This window comes from Andrena cerasifolii, chromosome 14, assembly GCF_050908995.1.
Source record: "Andrena cerasifolii isolate SP2316 chromosome 14, iyAndCera1_principal, whole genome shotgun sequence".
Taxonomy (NCBI): Eukaryota; Metazoa; Arthropoda; class Insecta; order Hymenoptera; family Andrenidae; genus Andrena; species Andrena cerasifolii.
The window spans coordinates 6,372,996-6,388,863 of record NC_135131.1 but is presented as its reverse complement, the minus strand read 5'-3'; the positions used below and the strand labels follow the sequence as shown (position 1 = coordinate 6,388,863).

General features: G+C 41.4%; 3 protein-coding genes and 1 long non-coding RNA gene across 4 annotated transcripts in view; 1 reads left to right on the top strand and 3 right to left on the bottom strand.

Annotated features, from left to right (window-relative positions):
• LOC143376466 (uncharacterized) overlaps nt 1–15,868 on the top strand; it is a 46,840-nt gene that overhangs the window by 18,774 nt on the left and 12,198 nt on the right. The gene's annotated exons all lie outside the window — the stretch shown is intronic.
• On the bottom strand, nt 4–675 carry LOC143376547 (uncharacterized). Its single transcript, XM_076827025.1, has 3 exons — nt 654–675; nt 445–585; nt 4–354 (listed from the first exon to the last, which is right to left on the bottom strand). Exons 1-3 carry the CDS (start codon nt 673–675, stop codon nt 167–169), a joined length of 351 nt encoding a protein of 116 aa, XP_076683140.1. The 3' UTR covers nt 4–166.
• LOC143376546 (hydrocephalus-inducing protein) lies at nt 1,076–2,327 on the bottom strand. The gene is made up of 4 exons (XM_076827024.1): nt 1,989–2,327; nt 1,698–1,915; nt 1,428–1,639; nt 1,076–1,089 (listed from the first exon to the last, which is right to left on the bottom strand). Exons 2-4 carry the CDS (start codon nt 1,877–1,879, stop codon nt 1,076–1,078), a joined length of 408 nt encoding a protein of 135 aa, XP_076683139.1. The 5' UTR covers nt 1,880–1,915; nt 1,989–2,327.
• LOC143376545 (hydrocephalus-inducing protein homolog) lies at nt 3,364–15,197 on the bottom strand. The gene is made up of 21 exons (XM_076827022.1): nt 15,070–15,197; nt 14,670–14,981; nt 14,495–14,588; nt 13,253–13,456; nt 11,550–11,789; nt 11,367–11,494; nt 10,092–10,233; nt 9,001–9,239; nt 8,795–8,914; nt 8,647–8,730; nt 8,361–8,542; nt 7,524–7,762; nt 6,671–6,868; nt 6,371–6,527; nt 6,056–6,255; nt 5,450–5,659; nt 5,153–5,386; nt 4,378–4,669; nt 4,101–4,283; nt 3,698–3,957; nt 3,364–3,602 (listed from the first exon to the last, which is right to left on the bottom strand). The coding sequence occupies exons 1-21, from the start codon at nt 15,195–15,197 to the stop codon at nt 3,459–3,461; spliced, it is 3,990 nt and encodes a 1,329-aa protein (XP_076683137.1). The 3' UTR covers nt 3,364–3,458.

Below are 15,868 nucleotides of genomic sequence, written 5' to 3'. Positions count from 1 at the left end.
TTCTCCCCCTCGATGATTTTCCTCCCTTTAATTCGCCTTTTGCTGATTTAGCATCGCTTTCGCGTGCCTCGCCCGAACCGTCGCGGGCCGATTGAACCGGCTGTCGATCCCTAACAACGAATCATTCGATAAAAACCCGTACTTGGAATTAAATAACAAAGTGGGTTTAAGTTTTCTCGTATTTGTGCCTTTCAAAAGCTTCCATGTAGTTCTCATAAGCGTCGTCAATGATTTGTCGTAGCTTCACCGAGCTTGAGCCGGCACCGAGTGCTATTGCCTCTGTGATCGCTTTGTCGATGCAAAGTACAGGAACTTTCAACACCGTCCCGCTTCTGCATGCTGTTTCTTGATATTCTACAATATAAACGGCACAGAGCTCGGTTTTAATCGATGTGACTGGCAGTGCTTGAACCGCGCGGAATTACTGCAATCGATATTACAGACCTGTGAAAGGAGCACCGTGGAAGATGATACAGACTTGCTTCTTCGGCTTCGTGGCTTCCGGAAGATCATTCAGTGGGGCGGATTCCCGTTCGATACTCTCGAAAAGGTCTTTGACGGGATCCTTTGTTCTATCGAGGTAACCTGAAGTCGAAAACACGTGCACAGTAAAATATGTATGTGTATACACTAGGGTGGCCCTTATTTTCAACCTGTGATTTCGTTTGCTCTCATCCCTTAGCGTGGCTCCATTTCATAAAGAAATAGTCCTTGAAAAAGATAATTGCAATTTTTTCTGTTCTTTTTTATACATAGTACAAGAACCTTATGTTACAGTTTTAATAGGTAAAGTAAACTAAAGAAATTCTTATGTTACATTTTTAATAGGTAAAGTAAGCTAAAGAAATTCTTTAGTAAGCTAAAGAAATTCTTATGTTACATTTTTAATAGGTAAAGTAAACTAAAGAATTTCTTTAGCTTACTAAAAAATTTCTTTACCTTACTAAAAAATTTCTTTAGCTTACTAAAGAATTTCTTTAGCTTACTAGAGAATTTCTTTAGCTTACTAAAGAATTTCTTTAGCTTAATAGGTAAAGTAAACTAAAGAATTTCTTTAGCTTACTAAAGAATTTCTTTAGCTTACTTTACCTATTAAAAATGTAACATAAGAATTTCTTTAGTTTACTTTACAATTTTTTACCTAACATCGTGGCATTATCCCCTAATAATTATTTGAACCAAACTTCGATAGGGCTTACCATTTCTGAGAAATTATTGCAATTCAAACCGTTGATCAATTCGAAACTTGAAGGCCTGGCCATCACTTGTTCAAGGATTATTTTTTTATGAAATAAAAAAGGGGAGACAGCTAAGAAACACGAGACAGAAAAATTCAAAACATTTATATAAGGGCCACCCTAATATGTACATACACATTCGCTTGCTTATTTTGTACGTTATTAATACTTGGACCGCGAATAACCAACTTTCTTTCGTTTCGCTTGGATGTTCTTGCTGTTCATCTTCGTCAAAGCTGTCTATCAACCGAGCTCGAGCCGCTTCTTCGCGGAGGTCGTCGTAAAATTTCATGAAAATCGGTGGGATCGGTTCGCCAGGCTTTCTGGGAGGCAGCAGTATTTCTCTGGCTTGGTAATAACTCAGCAATGCGTTCGCGACTTGATCCTCGATTTGAAAATATCTGAGAAACACGATCTTGATCGTTCAGACTGTCCTACGTAACATAAAGGTTCGCTTACTCGTCTAGGTGGTGCCAGAAAAACTCGACCGGGTAATCGACAGCGTTCTCAATTCTGAAAACTATCTCCTGCACCTCGGTGAACGGCACTGACGCTGCAAATTCAATGCTGGGTTCGATGATATTCAGGCTTCTTTCGATCCCACGACCCTTTAACGAAACCACCTGCGTTTCCAGACTCATATTCACGACAATCTTTAGTTTCGCTTCCACGCGACACTGAAAACGGCAACATCTTTCAGTGATCCTCTTTCGTCGGTTTCGAAGTAACCAACTGGGCCTTCGTTTCTACCGTTGTTCGAGGCTGGAAGTGTACACGAAGGATCTGTGCGTGATCAGGTGGGCAGCGATTCGACTCTTGCTGCACGTAGAATGGGCATTCCTCTGCTTGCTTCTTGCCTGTGCACGTTAACTTGGCTTCCCAGTCGCAGTCGACCAGTCCCCTGAGAAATCATGAAAATAACCGAAGCTGGAGAAAACGAATACGAAGAGAAATGGAATATAATCGATGCACGCGTCAGCGAGCCCTTCGGGCATCGAAGAACGGGGTGTTTTTGCTGCGGTGAAGGGGAAAATTGCTAGACTCTCGTGGTACGTATAGTCCTGCCCAGTCAGCGGTTTTTTATCGGTCTCGTTCCCACGTACACGCATTTCCAGGCATTTATCTGGGTCACTCGGTCGGACTTCATTCATGCGCGATACTCGAACCGGGGAGATGTTTCAGCAACCGTAAATTCCTGCACAATTCTACGATTCGGATCGAGTGAACTTTAAATGCCCGACAGATTTTTTTAGGCGTACAAATTTTGTGCAGTTCGTCTTAAGGGGTTGTACCTAGTCAGGAGGCCGAAAAGAGGCGATTTTTTTTTTAAAAAGCGGAAGCATATATTTTTACAGAACTTTTGGCACTTAAAAGAGCAACATTTAAAGAACATTTGGTAATTTTTTTGTAGAAAAATACTTACGTTTATAATAAAAATATAACGACATCCAAGAAGCCTTTTTAAAAACGGCGAGCAAGATATCACAAAAACTACTGCACCAATCTTTCTGCAATTTTGTGGGTTTATTTTTTATATAAAAATCTAGCGAATGACGGACGGATTTTTCTACAAAAATTACCAAATGTTCTCTAAATGTTGCTCTTTTAAGTGCAAAAAGTTCTGTAAATATATATGCTTCCGCTTTTACAAAAGAAATTCACAAACATTCGCTTCTTTTCGGCCTCCTAACTAGGTATAACCCCAAAGCAGAAAGTACTTGTGTGTTTGTCTGACGCCTAAAAACTTTCGAAGGGTAAACTCTGCAGTCACGAAATGTGTCCCCAGATGAATTTGACTATTTTCGCGAAAAATGAACGCAATCTTTTTGTTATAAAATCAGAATCTAAATTTCAGGCGAAGCCGAGTAGTGAAGCTAGTATTACATATGTAAAAAGCAGACAACTCGATGCTATTTCGTTTTCGGAATGCTTATGGTTGGGTGGAGATTTGGTTGGGGCTGCGACGTGAGCCATACAATCAACTCAGATAGCTATCGGGTATGATATGATTGCTTAGAGTGTTGAGAGAGGGACAGAGAGAGAGAAAGGGTCTGCGTTTGAGAAAATGCCTTCTGGCCAGAGGCCTGTAATTAAACACACGCCAGTTGTCCTGGAACCGTGGAATCGAACCAGTTACATATAATTCACCTGACTTCCTTATAAACTACCTTGCCAGTGTATAATCGCGCGGTTAAATTGTGTGCGAGGAAATATGGTGGATTACTGGTTCGCGATCAAGATGCACAGGACCAGACATTCTCCCACGACGACGTCTTGGAAGTCCAAAAGTTTCGGGTTCACTGTAACGTAGGGGTAGGTCACTGTTCCTTGTATGGTAATAGGGATCGTGCATCCGTGCACCACCTGAATATCATTACGTTGCATTACTCCAGGAAGAGACGAACGATTTCCCTACCGCTCAATATCCTTTGAATAAAATCGACCGATTACGTACACACCTCAATGTGAATCGTGTGTTTCACTGGCGTGCTCCTTTCGGTATATTTCTCTCGAGTTGGATGCCAAGTTACCCCAAGAACAGCGTACTCGCTGACTGTTAAATTGGTCTGCTTGAATTCCACTTGGATGCCGGACTTCGCCAGTGCCTCCTTCCTCTTCGCCCCCAACTTTCTCATTCGCATCTGCACGTCCCAGGGACCGTAGTTAATTACCATCGTAGAGTAATGAGCGGGGTGCTCGATAATCACGTGCTTCATGTCTGCGCGGAAGATTTGCGAAATGAACGCGAGTGTTTTCCTCCGAGCGTACGTGTTCCACATCCGAGCGAGTTGACATGCGTTAGCTAAATATCCAGCGGGATAGGAGGATTCTTAATTAACGAGATCATTGAAACGGAAGTACCGATAATGTATTGGGAAGATAGGAGGCGAGGAATTGCCTGCCTCTTGCCGGTCGCGCTGTACTGCAGTGCGATGTATAAATTCGAATCGAGGAATCTTCTTGCCAAATGTCTTTCCATCGCCATAGCTATGTCCATATCACGTGGTAGTATTTCGTCGTAGCAAACGATGGTCCATTCTTCCACTTAGAGGGAAGTATGTTGAGAATGTTTATTTCTCGAATTTCTGGGTTAATTGAATTATTAAAATTTGGGTCCGTTTTACCGGTCAGAGTGTCGATGTCATCTTGGGACAAATCGTTCGCTTTTCCGGGAATATTGCAGACCTGTGAGTCAGCCTCCAGTTTCTACCACGGTAAACGAAGAAGTGGTTGTAAAATGTTGGAAATGTTGAGAGAATTGCTTGGCACCTTACGCTAATAATGTATTCGCAGGTCAGGCATTGAATCGCGGAGTACTCCAACGCGATAGGGTGTTCCGGATGACCATTTCCACGAGGAATACACGGATACACTTGTGGGAATGTTCCAAAAGCGTTCACTGTCATCGTCATTGGCATCACGTGATCGATCTGAGAAAGATTAAATACGTTTTAGATCATGGGGGTCCGAAGGACGGCAAAAGGGGTAGTTTGCCCTGCCCCGTGGCTTTTGAGAAAAGATCGCTTATTTTTAAAAACTGATCTTTGTCAAGGTAGTTCCTATCCAACTATGTTAGTCAAATTAGAGTTGGGTAATCTTATACTATAAAGCAGAAAGTGTATCGTATGTTTGCGTGCTTGTCTGTCGCCTAAAAACTTTCGAACGGTAAACTCTGGGGTCGCGAAACGTACCTCAGCTCATTATGCCTGGCTAATCCAGATAAGTGCGACTATTTTCACAAAAAAAATAAATAAAAAAACAATTGTCTTTTAAAAAATTAAATCGCGATTGTTTTTTCATTACTATAATTTTCTTGATCGCCACCCCAAAGTTACCCACCCTGGGAGAAGTCTACGGACTCCCTTGTTTTAGATATTTCTTCAGGCTTCTGTAAATTAGTCGCGCGTAGGTACCTCGAGCGTGAATCGACGATCGATGGGACCAAGGATCGTTGGCCGATGCTCCACGTTGAATTTAACAAATGACTGGCCGTCCACAGAACCGGCGGTTGGTTCAACTTTCAACGAATTTATGTGGAAACGGTCGCACTGCTCGGCGGCGGGTGTCGAAGTAGTTATTTTATATCGAAGCTCTATGTTGCTGCGATTCTTCAACGTGAAACTTTTCTGACTCAGCTCCAGGAATCGCTGTAATATACATAATACCAGTCTTCTGCTCCCGATTCCTGTTGCAACCCGCCGACGAGTTACCTGTTGACCAAAATCAATCACATCCGTGTCTACTGAGAATTGAATGGCGTCTGCGCTCGCGAGTATGTTGATCCTCTCCGAAGGGCCACGAACAATTTCACAAACCGCCGTGGCTTTTACTTCAAGCACCTCGAAACCGTGGAACCCTACGTGAACATGTTGCGCGGTGTACGGAAGTATGGTTCCTTGGCTTGGAACGATTTCCAACACCTGAAACAGCTGATCCTTCCATCGGTCCTTTTCAATGAAAGGCGTCCTTAAATTACGTGAAGGTAATTTTTGCGATGTCTCACACCTCCCACAGCCGGTATAAGAATTCGTAAGATTTTATACTCCAACCCCATCTCCCCCGTTCCTTACATAATATTTTTTATATTCACTTTCGGATATGTATGCATAACTTCCGAAAAACAATAGTTTTTCAGCTGAAACTTTTTTTTTAAGTAGCTCATAATACTATGTAAAGATAGTAAAAAAACGGGAAATCTTCATCGAGCCGTTGACTTGTAAAAAAATCCACAAAATGTGCACATTTTCCGAGAGTTCAAACGGGTATACTCCCTTAAGGACGACCCCAAATCTGATTAATTCGTAGAAATTATGAACTTGGTTAATGTAGTGCTTCGACCGAGGCTCAGAGGCGAGCGTTTCCAAAGCAGCAACCTCCTCGGTCTCTTCAAAGTGTTTGCCAACGATCGACAGTAAGAATTCTCGTATTTCTTCGTCGGACACAGATTTCTCAAAATTCTCCTTCCTTTCTGTAATTTCCGATTTCTGTTTCCGCGTGTACGTCTCCGAAGCAGGCGCTAGAAGGGAATTCCCCGATTATCACAGGATTTATTATATCAACTTATCTCCGCTAATACGCGGGTGGTTTTTCTCATTATTACTGTCGCTGCGATTAATTAAAACGATCGGTACAATTGACTGGTGGTGGCAGTGACTGCATCGGCCCGTCTCCACTTCCATCTTGTTTGTCATTTGCCTCGTTTATGCTAACATCTTGGTTTGTCGCAGCTGATTCGCACGAGCCGCGATCGAGTAATTGCGTGTGCCGAGACGATTGCAATCTGCATCCCTGTACACACGTACGTAAATGCATCAGGCTTCGGTCGACTCGGCGGCAAATTACAATTAAGATTCTGTATTAGGGCGCAGGGGTGTCTCGCAGTGAATTCTGGGACGATGAAATTTGTACGAATTATTGATTTCGGAACTTACGCAACTTTCGCGCGCGTCGCGCACTATCTCGATGGAATCAGCTTGCCATAGGAATTTGTAGAGGACCGACACGGGTCCGTTATTCGTCAGCGTCAAGATTCTCTCGGCACTCGAGCCAAGCACGCAGTTGAACGCAAGATCCGTGGAATCGAACAGCAGATTCGGAAAATTCACTGTGCCTGTGCAGGGAATTTGCTCCTGAATGAAAGCGTCGTTTCGTAGATTAGAGAACAGTTTGCTGTTATAGATACGTGCCGGTGATTATGAAAGTTGTGAATTACCAAAAAATTGAGATTTCTCTTATTTTACGTTATACTGTTTTATATTTAAATATTGCGAAAGAATGTTGCAAAATAGTCAAGTAAGTAATGACAATAGTGGTGTACCTGAGTCGTTTGTTCTCTGTAAGTTATTTGTGAGAAAATATTCTTTCATTATGTATTAAATAAGCGAAATGTACCTAATTATGCTGACAATATGAGAAAAATTAGGAGAAATAGTGGTGAAGAATACATTACCAGAAATAGTAAGGTTGTTAGTGGCAAAGTATTTGAAAATAAAAATTGCTTTTGTTTGAAAAATGTTTGAATTTCTTAAGCTGTGAGGATCGAGAAACTACGTTCCAGCAGTTTTGCAATTTGGGGGACAGTCAAAGGTTTAACAAACACATTTACTCATAAAATTTAAAACGTTAGATAAATTCGATATTAGAGGAGCATATAGGTCGTGAAACATTTCCTCCAATAACAGAAAAATATTTTTCAATAAGCCCAAACGCAGAAGCCTGAATAACAAAAAATACATGACTTACAGCACTTTCATAATCACCGGCTCATTTAGCCCACAGTGTTACCCGGTTAGGATGCTCGTCGTATGACATCCGAAGCACGCCAGAGTAGGTTCGCGAATAGAAATCACTCTTTTCCTTATCGAAGAAGAAGAACGCGCGTATGTTCGTAGTGGCGCCGTCGATTAAAACAATCTTCATGCTCTGCACAGGCTCGCCCGTGCTGGTCAGCAATTGAAACGGAGGTGTGACCGTAAGTCGCACGTTCAAGTCCAGCTTCGACTGATTCGTTACCAGCAGTTCATCTGTAAATATCCATAAAATAAAACTGGAGAAGTTTAAGGAAAGCCTAGGGTTTATGCAAAAACCGACTTTTGAAAAAACGTTTTTCTATTCCCCAAAAAACGGTTCAACACCGGTTTTCGAATTTTCACAAAAAAAAAATGTAATTAAAATAGTAACTAAATATTTGTACTTATTTCTAAAAATTTCAGTTTCCTTAATATTACGGAATCACAAAAATATAACCAAATAAAATATACTCTATCTATACAAAACCAAACAAATAAAAAAAATTAAAATAACTAAAATCTAAATCTTTTAAAAGGCGGTACCAAATTATTATTATTATTATATTTAACGAGAAATCCCTTAATATACAAGATATATACATAAAACAGAGCTTATACCGTCTAGAACATAAGTAAATATTAATTAATTAATTATAAATTATACCCCTTTATTCCATTTAGTATATTTTTCAAAAAATATAAATTCATGAAGATTAGTTTTACAGTAAACCAGTTGTCGAATTTTACAATTTTATAAATGAAAAGCGTTTTTCAAATCCATTTTTTAAAAGCAGGCAAACCCTAGGAGAGACTATTCACAGGATAATCGAACCTGTCTGTTGTAATTTATCATCATCCGGACATATGTCAGCGCGGAACGTTAATTCCCTTTTACTGAACGAAACATGCGGCTTGGTGAGAATGACTTTGAAAGTCGAGGTACCGATCAGTTCCCGCTTGCCGATTCTTTGGATCTGGCCGAACACGTGCCAGTCTTCTTGTATGCACTTGTTCCTATCGAAAGCAGGATATCTACATAAACGCACCTGTTTCGGGTGACCGAAACCTGGATACGAAATCGTTCCTCTTTGCCTTGCCTCGGTGTCGATAGTACTTACTCGGTCCAGACTAGCTTGCACTGCACAGTCGCCGTTCCTTCGGCTGGAACTTCCACAATCAGAGGCTCAATTTGAAACTTGGTGCTGCATCGGGGCATTGGCTTAGCTGTAGAAATAACGAAGCAAGTAGGTATTCGTATCTACTCACGTGTCTGGCAGCACCACCCGGCCTCGATTAAATTGGAGTTCCCGATTAGTTGACCATATTATCTGATATTGATGGCTCCCGTAGTTCCTTAACGTTATCGCGCGATTTATTCTCTGATGGCTGTCGAAGAGAGCGTTGAAAAGTTTTCCACGACACCGTTAACCGCTGCGCATTAAAAGCCGACGGAAATGAGGAGCGATTTAAACCTGAAAAGCAGACCCAAATCGAAAGTGGGGAATATTTGGGGCTCGAAGACGACGCTGCAGCCGGTTCCGATCGCGGTCAGGCCGACTGATATCGTTCTATCGCCGACAATAGACATCAGAATCCTGTCGTTGCATTTTCCAGCATCGCGAAGGTACAGTGTAACGACTACCCTCATCGATCCGTACGGCTCCAGATCCCCGGACTCCGGGCTAAGGGTGAACGGTGATTTTTTCCTTTCCTGGAAACGATTTTAAAATGCGAATGGGATTCTATTCGCTGGTCAATCGACCCTTTAAGAGGTTACGCCCCCACTCTGAGACGCTTAAAATGAAACCACGTTAGAGGAATTTTTTTTCATGATACTGTGAGGCTGAAAATTATTTCTATACTCCTTATGTTTAGCGCAGGTTTTAATGAATATATCGTGTAAATATTGTACAGAAATATTAAAAAATCGCCGAGTTATGTGTTGTCCCTTGGAATCACTTTCTTCAAATTGGCCAGCAGCATAACTTGAACAATTTTCATTCGATTCACTTGCAATTTGCATAGTATCTTCTGTAATAGATTGTCTACAGAAGTACCTGCGGATTTTACGATTCGTTAAAAATATTTTTCGCTACAGGCAATTTTAAACGCAAATTAGGCAATTTTTCAGCTGAAACTTCAAACCTCAAGCATTTTCAGAAAAATCAATATTTTGTTAAATCGCTATGCACTTCTGTAGTAAATGTCGCGTAAATAATGAAAAATTTCGGCTGTTTATCCTGCGGCAAAGTACACGGGACTTCTCCTGCTAGACGTGGAAGGCGACTTTCCAGAAACTAAGTAGAAGAATGAAAGAGCGCCAGCAACGCGAATTTGTTTAAGAAAAAATAGTTACAATTTGATTTTTATATACCATAAGGCATGTAGAATCAAGCCCTTAAAAAGTGTATTTATTTATATTCTACTTTCGCTCAAGAAATTCCGAAACTTACATATGATTTTCGGGCCTCAGAGGTGGCTTAACCCCTTAAGATAAAAATAATGGGGGGAACCGCACCAAGGTAGCACGAAATCCAGCCGGTATCGGTGATTCGTTGGATACCAGCAAGTTCGTCGGTACTGGCTCGAGAACTTGGACTTGACCAAAGTCTAAAGTATCTGGTTCGACGGACACGATAGGTCCTTGACCGGTGGCCACGATCACGCAGCACACCTTCGCCGATTTCTCCCCCATTGTCAACATACTAACACGAACAAGTAGGAGAATCAAAATCAACCCGATTCTTAAGGGCGAACAACAACTTGAAGCCCGGAAGAAAGTGCAATTTTTGTGAATTTTATGTTAGATATCCATACTTCGTAGGAAAGTCATTGATATGGGGTTTAAATGTGCATGTAGTGGACAGTGTTTTAGAATTTTTGTGTGACAAAATATACAGTTTTAATGAAGTTATAGAGGTCGCCGTAGAGCGCGACGCGTCGAACACGATTTGATGGTTTCCCACTTTATTCACGTCGCGTTCATCTGAGAAAAAATGGCCTCCTTCTATTAATATAGTTTAAGAAAATGGTCTCCTTCTATATTAATATAGTTTTAAAAAATGCTCTCCTTTTTGCTCAGATGAACGCGACGTGAATAAAATAGGAAACCATCAGATCGTGTTCGACGCGTCGCGCTCTACGGCGACCTCTATAACTTGATTAAAACTGTATATTTTGTCACACAAAAATTCTAAAATACTGTCCACTACATGCACATTTAAACTTCAATGACTTTCCTACGAAGTATGGATATCTAATATAAAATTAAAACAAATTGCACTTTTTTCCGGGCTTCAAGGTGTTGTTCCCACTGAAGGGGCCATTCCGGTTAGACGGGTTGAAAAAATGATTTTTTTTAAAACACTTTTCGAAAGCACATATCCTCAAGAATGTACTGTTAAATTTTCATGGAAAAATTCCGATTATTTTAGCTTCTACGGAGGCATTTTGCAGGGAGCGCAGAGACTCCGCCTCTACAGATGAAAACTTTGAACGCGTTTTTCTCGAAACGTCATTGTTTCACATCGTGGAGATAAAATCACAAAACCTATCGAACCGATTGCTTTATAAACTTTACTGCTTGTTCTACACACCTGCGACTCTCGCAGGGACTACAACCAAGTATTTTCATTGAGTCTAACCTACTTTCAAAATGAAAAATAGCAAAAGATAAAAGCGGAAAAACTTTTCTCTTGCATTTTGGAAATGTAGATTAAAAAATAGAAAACAGTTTCATTCCATTACTATAATTATTTTCGTCGCAATAAATTCCTGAAAATAGCTGAATTTATCGGCCCCTATTGACCCCTTAAGTAAAACTTGATTTCCAATTTACCTGAGCGTAATCGTTTGCCTGCCCAAGGCTCTCGCAATGATAGTCACCTGGATCGTCCTCGACTGGCGCGCTTTAATAAACCCTTGGTACATCGAGAGAGAATAAATGACGGTGGCGTGCTCGGAATCCTGTTGTGAAACGTCAGGTGAATATTTCATAAATTTCGGCTCCCGGACTATTTACCGGTTGCGGCAGCAAGCAAAAGTATGCATCCAGATCGGACGCGTTCTCCACGTCGATGCACTGCGAATAGGCGAAATTGGTGAAGCAGAATGGAAGAATGATCTCGTAGGGCTTGATGAAGAGGGAAGCGACGTGGCCGCAGAACTTTATAGGTAGGATCACTGGATCCGAGTCCGAGTCCCACATGTCCACTTGCATCGCGGTGTCGCCGTCGCGAGCGATATTAGCCGTGTAAACGACCTGTAAAACAGTATTTATTATTATTATTATTATTATTATTATTATTATTCTTTATTACTCACAAGGGAAAATCATGAACCCGAAAATACAAAAAATCCTGAAACTCTGTGAATGTGTAGGGGATTTGTTTGCTGCCCAGATTCACTACAAAAGGGGTGAAATTAACCCCCGAAGACTCGGCTATTTTCCGGTTGTGAGTTATAACTCGCGAACTGTAAGAGGCAGAAAAAAAGTTCCAAGACAAAAGTTACTCCTCTCAATTAGATCTATCATTTGGTAAAACAAATTATTTTACAGTTCACGAGTTATAACACAAAATCGGAAAATAACCGGATTCTCAGGGGGTCAATCACACTCCCTTTGTTTCAGAATTTTTTGAATTTTCGGGTTCGGGATCTCCCCTTGTCAGTAAATATATAAAGAAAACAGCTGGTAATACGTTAAAGCAGATCGAAGTGAAAGGCGAGGCTGCGGTACATGGACAAGGATGCAGAGGTAAATTAGGAATAGTGTTGAAATATATCGTCCAGTTTTAGATTTGAAAGCAGGCAAGGAATTTATCCCTCGAATGCCAGGTGAAAGAGAATTGTAATAACGGGCAGCAAAATAAGCGAAGGAAGATTCAAAAACATCTCGTGGCTCTCCAATAGCTTGTTTATTCTACCGATCGGTTGAAATTACTTTGATCCTGAAGGAGCTTTCAGCAGAGACCACCCCTTCCTCGGGCGTAACGTAGAATTCTCGAGGATTCGAGGGGAAACTCGGCTTCGTGCGAGCTGTCGCAAATTCTTCGGAAAGCAACGGTGGCTGGTCCCCGTCGTCGAGCACTTTTATGACAAACGCCACAGGCACCAGGGACAAATTACGCAGGCACACCGTTCGTCGACTAGCAAACCCTGCGACAACGCGAGAAACTATATACATACACTCGATTTAACCTTTCGCGAGGTGCACCGCACCCCAAGAGCAATTTTCAAGTTCAAATGTCGCGGTTACCTTCGCTACTTCCACGGGGGATTTATCGCCAAAAAAAAGGAAAAATTCGCTTTATTATACAACCGTAGAAAATCGCTGCTTTCAACTAGACTTCATCGTATCAAAATTTACAATTCTAGAAAAAGGCTATTAGAGCGTTACGAGTGTACAATTATCGTTGAAAAGTTAAAAAATCTAAAATTATAAAAATGGTAACTCAAGAATCTCGCTGGGGTGCAGTGAACCGCGTGTAACCAATTTCTGATTAAAAGAAGGTGTGAACAGGAAGAGTTAACTGTTATTGCTAGATTACCTAGGGCAGTTGTGCCAAAATCGAGGACCTCCTTATCGAAGTGCAATGTCGGGCATATGATACACCCCCTGCGAGACAGAGAAGCGTACAGCTTCGGTGTACCTTTTAAAAAATCTGTTTCACACGTGCCTTGGCTACTTAGAAAAATAACGCACTTGATGTGCAGGCTGAGTACTTGCAGGCTCTCTTTCACCACGAAATCGAGCCTCTCCACAAATTCGCCCTTGCGATTCGAGGCGAACGACACGTTGAAAGACTTCTGCTCGCCAGGCGTCAACCTGAGACTAGTGGGCGTAATCTGGATGCTACCGCCAAAGTCGCTTGGTTTCGGCTTGTGAATCAACGTACCGGGAATATGGCTCTGGTTGGCGGCTATTATCTAAAACGATACGCCGCGTACTTGGTCAATTCTCCTGTCGTACCTATACTGTGCAATAGGGTGGGCCGAAGAAATCAAATTTTCGAAACTCGAAACAGCCTAGTGCGGGAAAGTTTGCGTCTGGGGAAGACAAATAAAGGCTAAATAATTTTTTTCAAGTCGGTAGATATTTGACCAACCCCCATCGGGGTGAAAGTTATTAATTTTTTACCAAGTTTAGCGACTTCTGTATATTTTGAAAACAAAACGTGTCTTACCACTTCTGTTGATGCTTTCCGGAGGAAAAATGTCTGCTGCGTCGCGTGGAGTAGTCAGATTTTCTCCTAGACCCTTAGTTTTTTTTTAAATATATAGAAAAGTATCTGGAAAAATTGGTGCATTTCGGGTGTCCTTTTCCATTTGATCGTTGTTTAAATATATTTAAATGTTTATAATTCAATAATAACTTATATCTTTGTACTCAGGAGGGTTCTTAGAATAATTTGACGAGCCAGCAACCGAATAACTGTTACTGTTATTCAAAATATGTTCAAAGTTGAAAATTTGCAATTTTTTCCCACGAAAACAGAGGGTGTTGGGGACAAACGGTTTGCGGATTCGTTTTCAGCGCAGAAAAATTTATAAGACTTGGCTATTGAATGTTACAGATCAAAATGGCTGTTGGACCGGCTCTCGAATCAATGAAATATGTTCTTCTTTCACTACAACCGCGTTACCTCCGAAAATAAAAACACAGATAGATACTGCGCTTCGCGACAACATATAAAACGTTATTTCACATCTTTATGTGTTTAAATAATATTCCCTGACGCTCAACAGTGAAATATACAAATTTTATGAAAATATACAGAAGTAGCCAAACCTGGTAAAAAATTAAAAACTTTCACCCCGATGGGGGCCGGTCAAACATTGACCGATTTTAAAAAGTTCTTTTGCCTCGATTTGTCTTCCCCAGACGTAACTTTTCCGCACTAAGCTATTTACAGTTTCGAGAATTTGAATTTTTGTGCTCGCCCTACTGTATAATCAACGAGTTACCTCGTAATTGTGTACAGAGCACAAATAAACGTTTTGCAAATCGATTGTGATGACGTTCAGGCGAAACACCGGTCCCAGGCCCGTCCCGTGCAGACTATTGTAAAGCAATCGATTCAGGGGTTGCTTGGATTCTAACAATTACCGTAAATTGTAGTGGAGGATTAATTAAAGTTACTTGAGTGGTATTCTGTCCTGGCGGCCGGTGATTTCCAAGTAGGCGGTGCTGGTTACTTCGCCGATTTCCAGGGCACGAAACAAGACGGTCACGTCCTTCGAGGACCTCGGCCAAATCTCAGCCTCCAGAGGTGTGAGCATAAAGCACGTGTGCCTGTAGTGGAATGTTTCCTTGGTCAGGGACTCGATCTCGTCCGCATAGATCCGCTGATAAACCAGCTGATGGACGTCGGGCATGCAGACGTTGTAATATTCGAGATCGACGCACCGAGCCAGCTCCATTTCGTAAACCAGATGGAACAGCCTCTCGTATCTGCGGCGAGCGCCAAGCCTCTCTGTTATTATTAACGTCACTTTGATCTGTCCTGGCCATTTCGCCTGTTTAATCAGCGCCAGCTTACTCTTCCCTCTGCTGGCTATCAGCATTCGCATCCTTAAGAAGCATCCACCTGTACTTGACGACATAGTCGCTTCTGTTGTGGATGGTGAGCACCTTGCTCCTGAATAATCCTAGATAAGTGTCTTCCATCCTAATGCTGCCCCTGTCGATGCGGATAGGGCAATCTCTCGCGGAACATCGAACATCTATTCCAACTTTCTCCCCTGGAGAAGAAGGCAGATTCAAGAGGGAGGTTGAAACTTTCACCCTGCACGTCGCTCACAAGGGAAGTTAGGCCAGGCAGCCTGGAGGTTCAGGAAATTATGCAACTTTGCGTGCGAGTAGAGTAGTTGATGTGTAAAGGAAGCCTGTTTTTTTTGTGGGTGCCATAGGGCGGTCTTGGGGGCTGAAGTCACCCCTTGAAAGAAATGCAGAATTCTCCTTTTTGTGGGATATCTCGAGAATGGTGAGAGATATTGGAAAGGAGTTTAAACAAAAGTTGCTTCCTTTTTTTATATCTGCAAAACTACGTAAATGTAATTATTGACAATTTCATAGTTTTTAAGTTACCCCCACCGCTAATCCTTAATTCGATAGTTACTTTTACGCAGTTTTGTAGATATTAAAGAAGGATGCAACTTTCGTTTAAACCTCTTTTCTTTTGTTTAGACCTCTTAATAAATAATAAGAAGGATCGACATAAAAAAAATATTTCCTGCAAGTTCAATGATGCCTCCTCATATCCCAAAATAATTTAATCCAATATGACCAACAGTTTTTTTTTTTAAAATCTTAAATATCAGTTACTTTTGGGGCTCTTA

Bases quoted from the DNA above. Each gene is read 5' to 3' on its own strand.
- LOC143376547 (XM_076827025.1), bottom strand. From the start codon at position 675: ATGAGAGCAAACGAAATCACAG. The intron at 586-653 runs GTTGAAAATAAG...TTTCGACTTCAG, and splicing joins GAGAGCAAACGAAATCACAG to GTTACCTCGATAGAACAAAG. The intron at 355-444 runs GTCTGTAATATC...TTTATATTGTAG, and splicing joins CCACGGTGCTCCTTTCACAG to AATATCAAGAAACAGCATGC.
- LOC143376546 (XM_076827024.1), bottom strand. From the start codon at position 1,879: ATGAGTCTGGAAACGCAGGTGGTTTCGTTAAAGGGTCGTGGGATCGAA. The intron at 1,640-1,697 runs GTAAGCGAACCT...CGTGTTTCTCAG, and splicing joins TTCTGGCACCACCTAGACGA to ATATTTTCAAATCGAGGATC.
- LOC143376545 (XM_076827022.1), bottom strand. From the start codon at position 15,197: ATGGAAGACACTTATCTAGGATTATTCAGGAGCAAGGTGCTCACCATC. The intron at 14,589-14,669 runs GTAACTTTAATT...GCTTTACAATAG, and splicing joins CAGGACAGAATACCACTCAA to TCTGCACGGGACGGGCCTGG. The intron at 11,790-13,252 runs GTACTCAGCCTG...ACTGTTTTACAG, and splicing joins TGGTGAAAGAGAGCCTGCAA to GTCGTTTACACGGCTAATAT.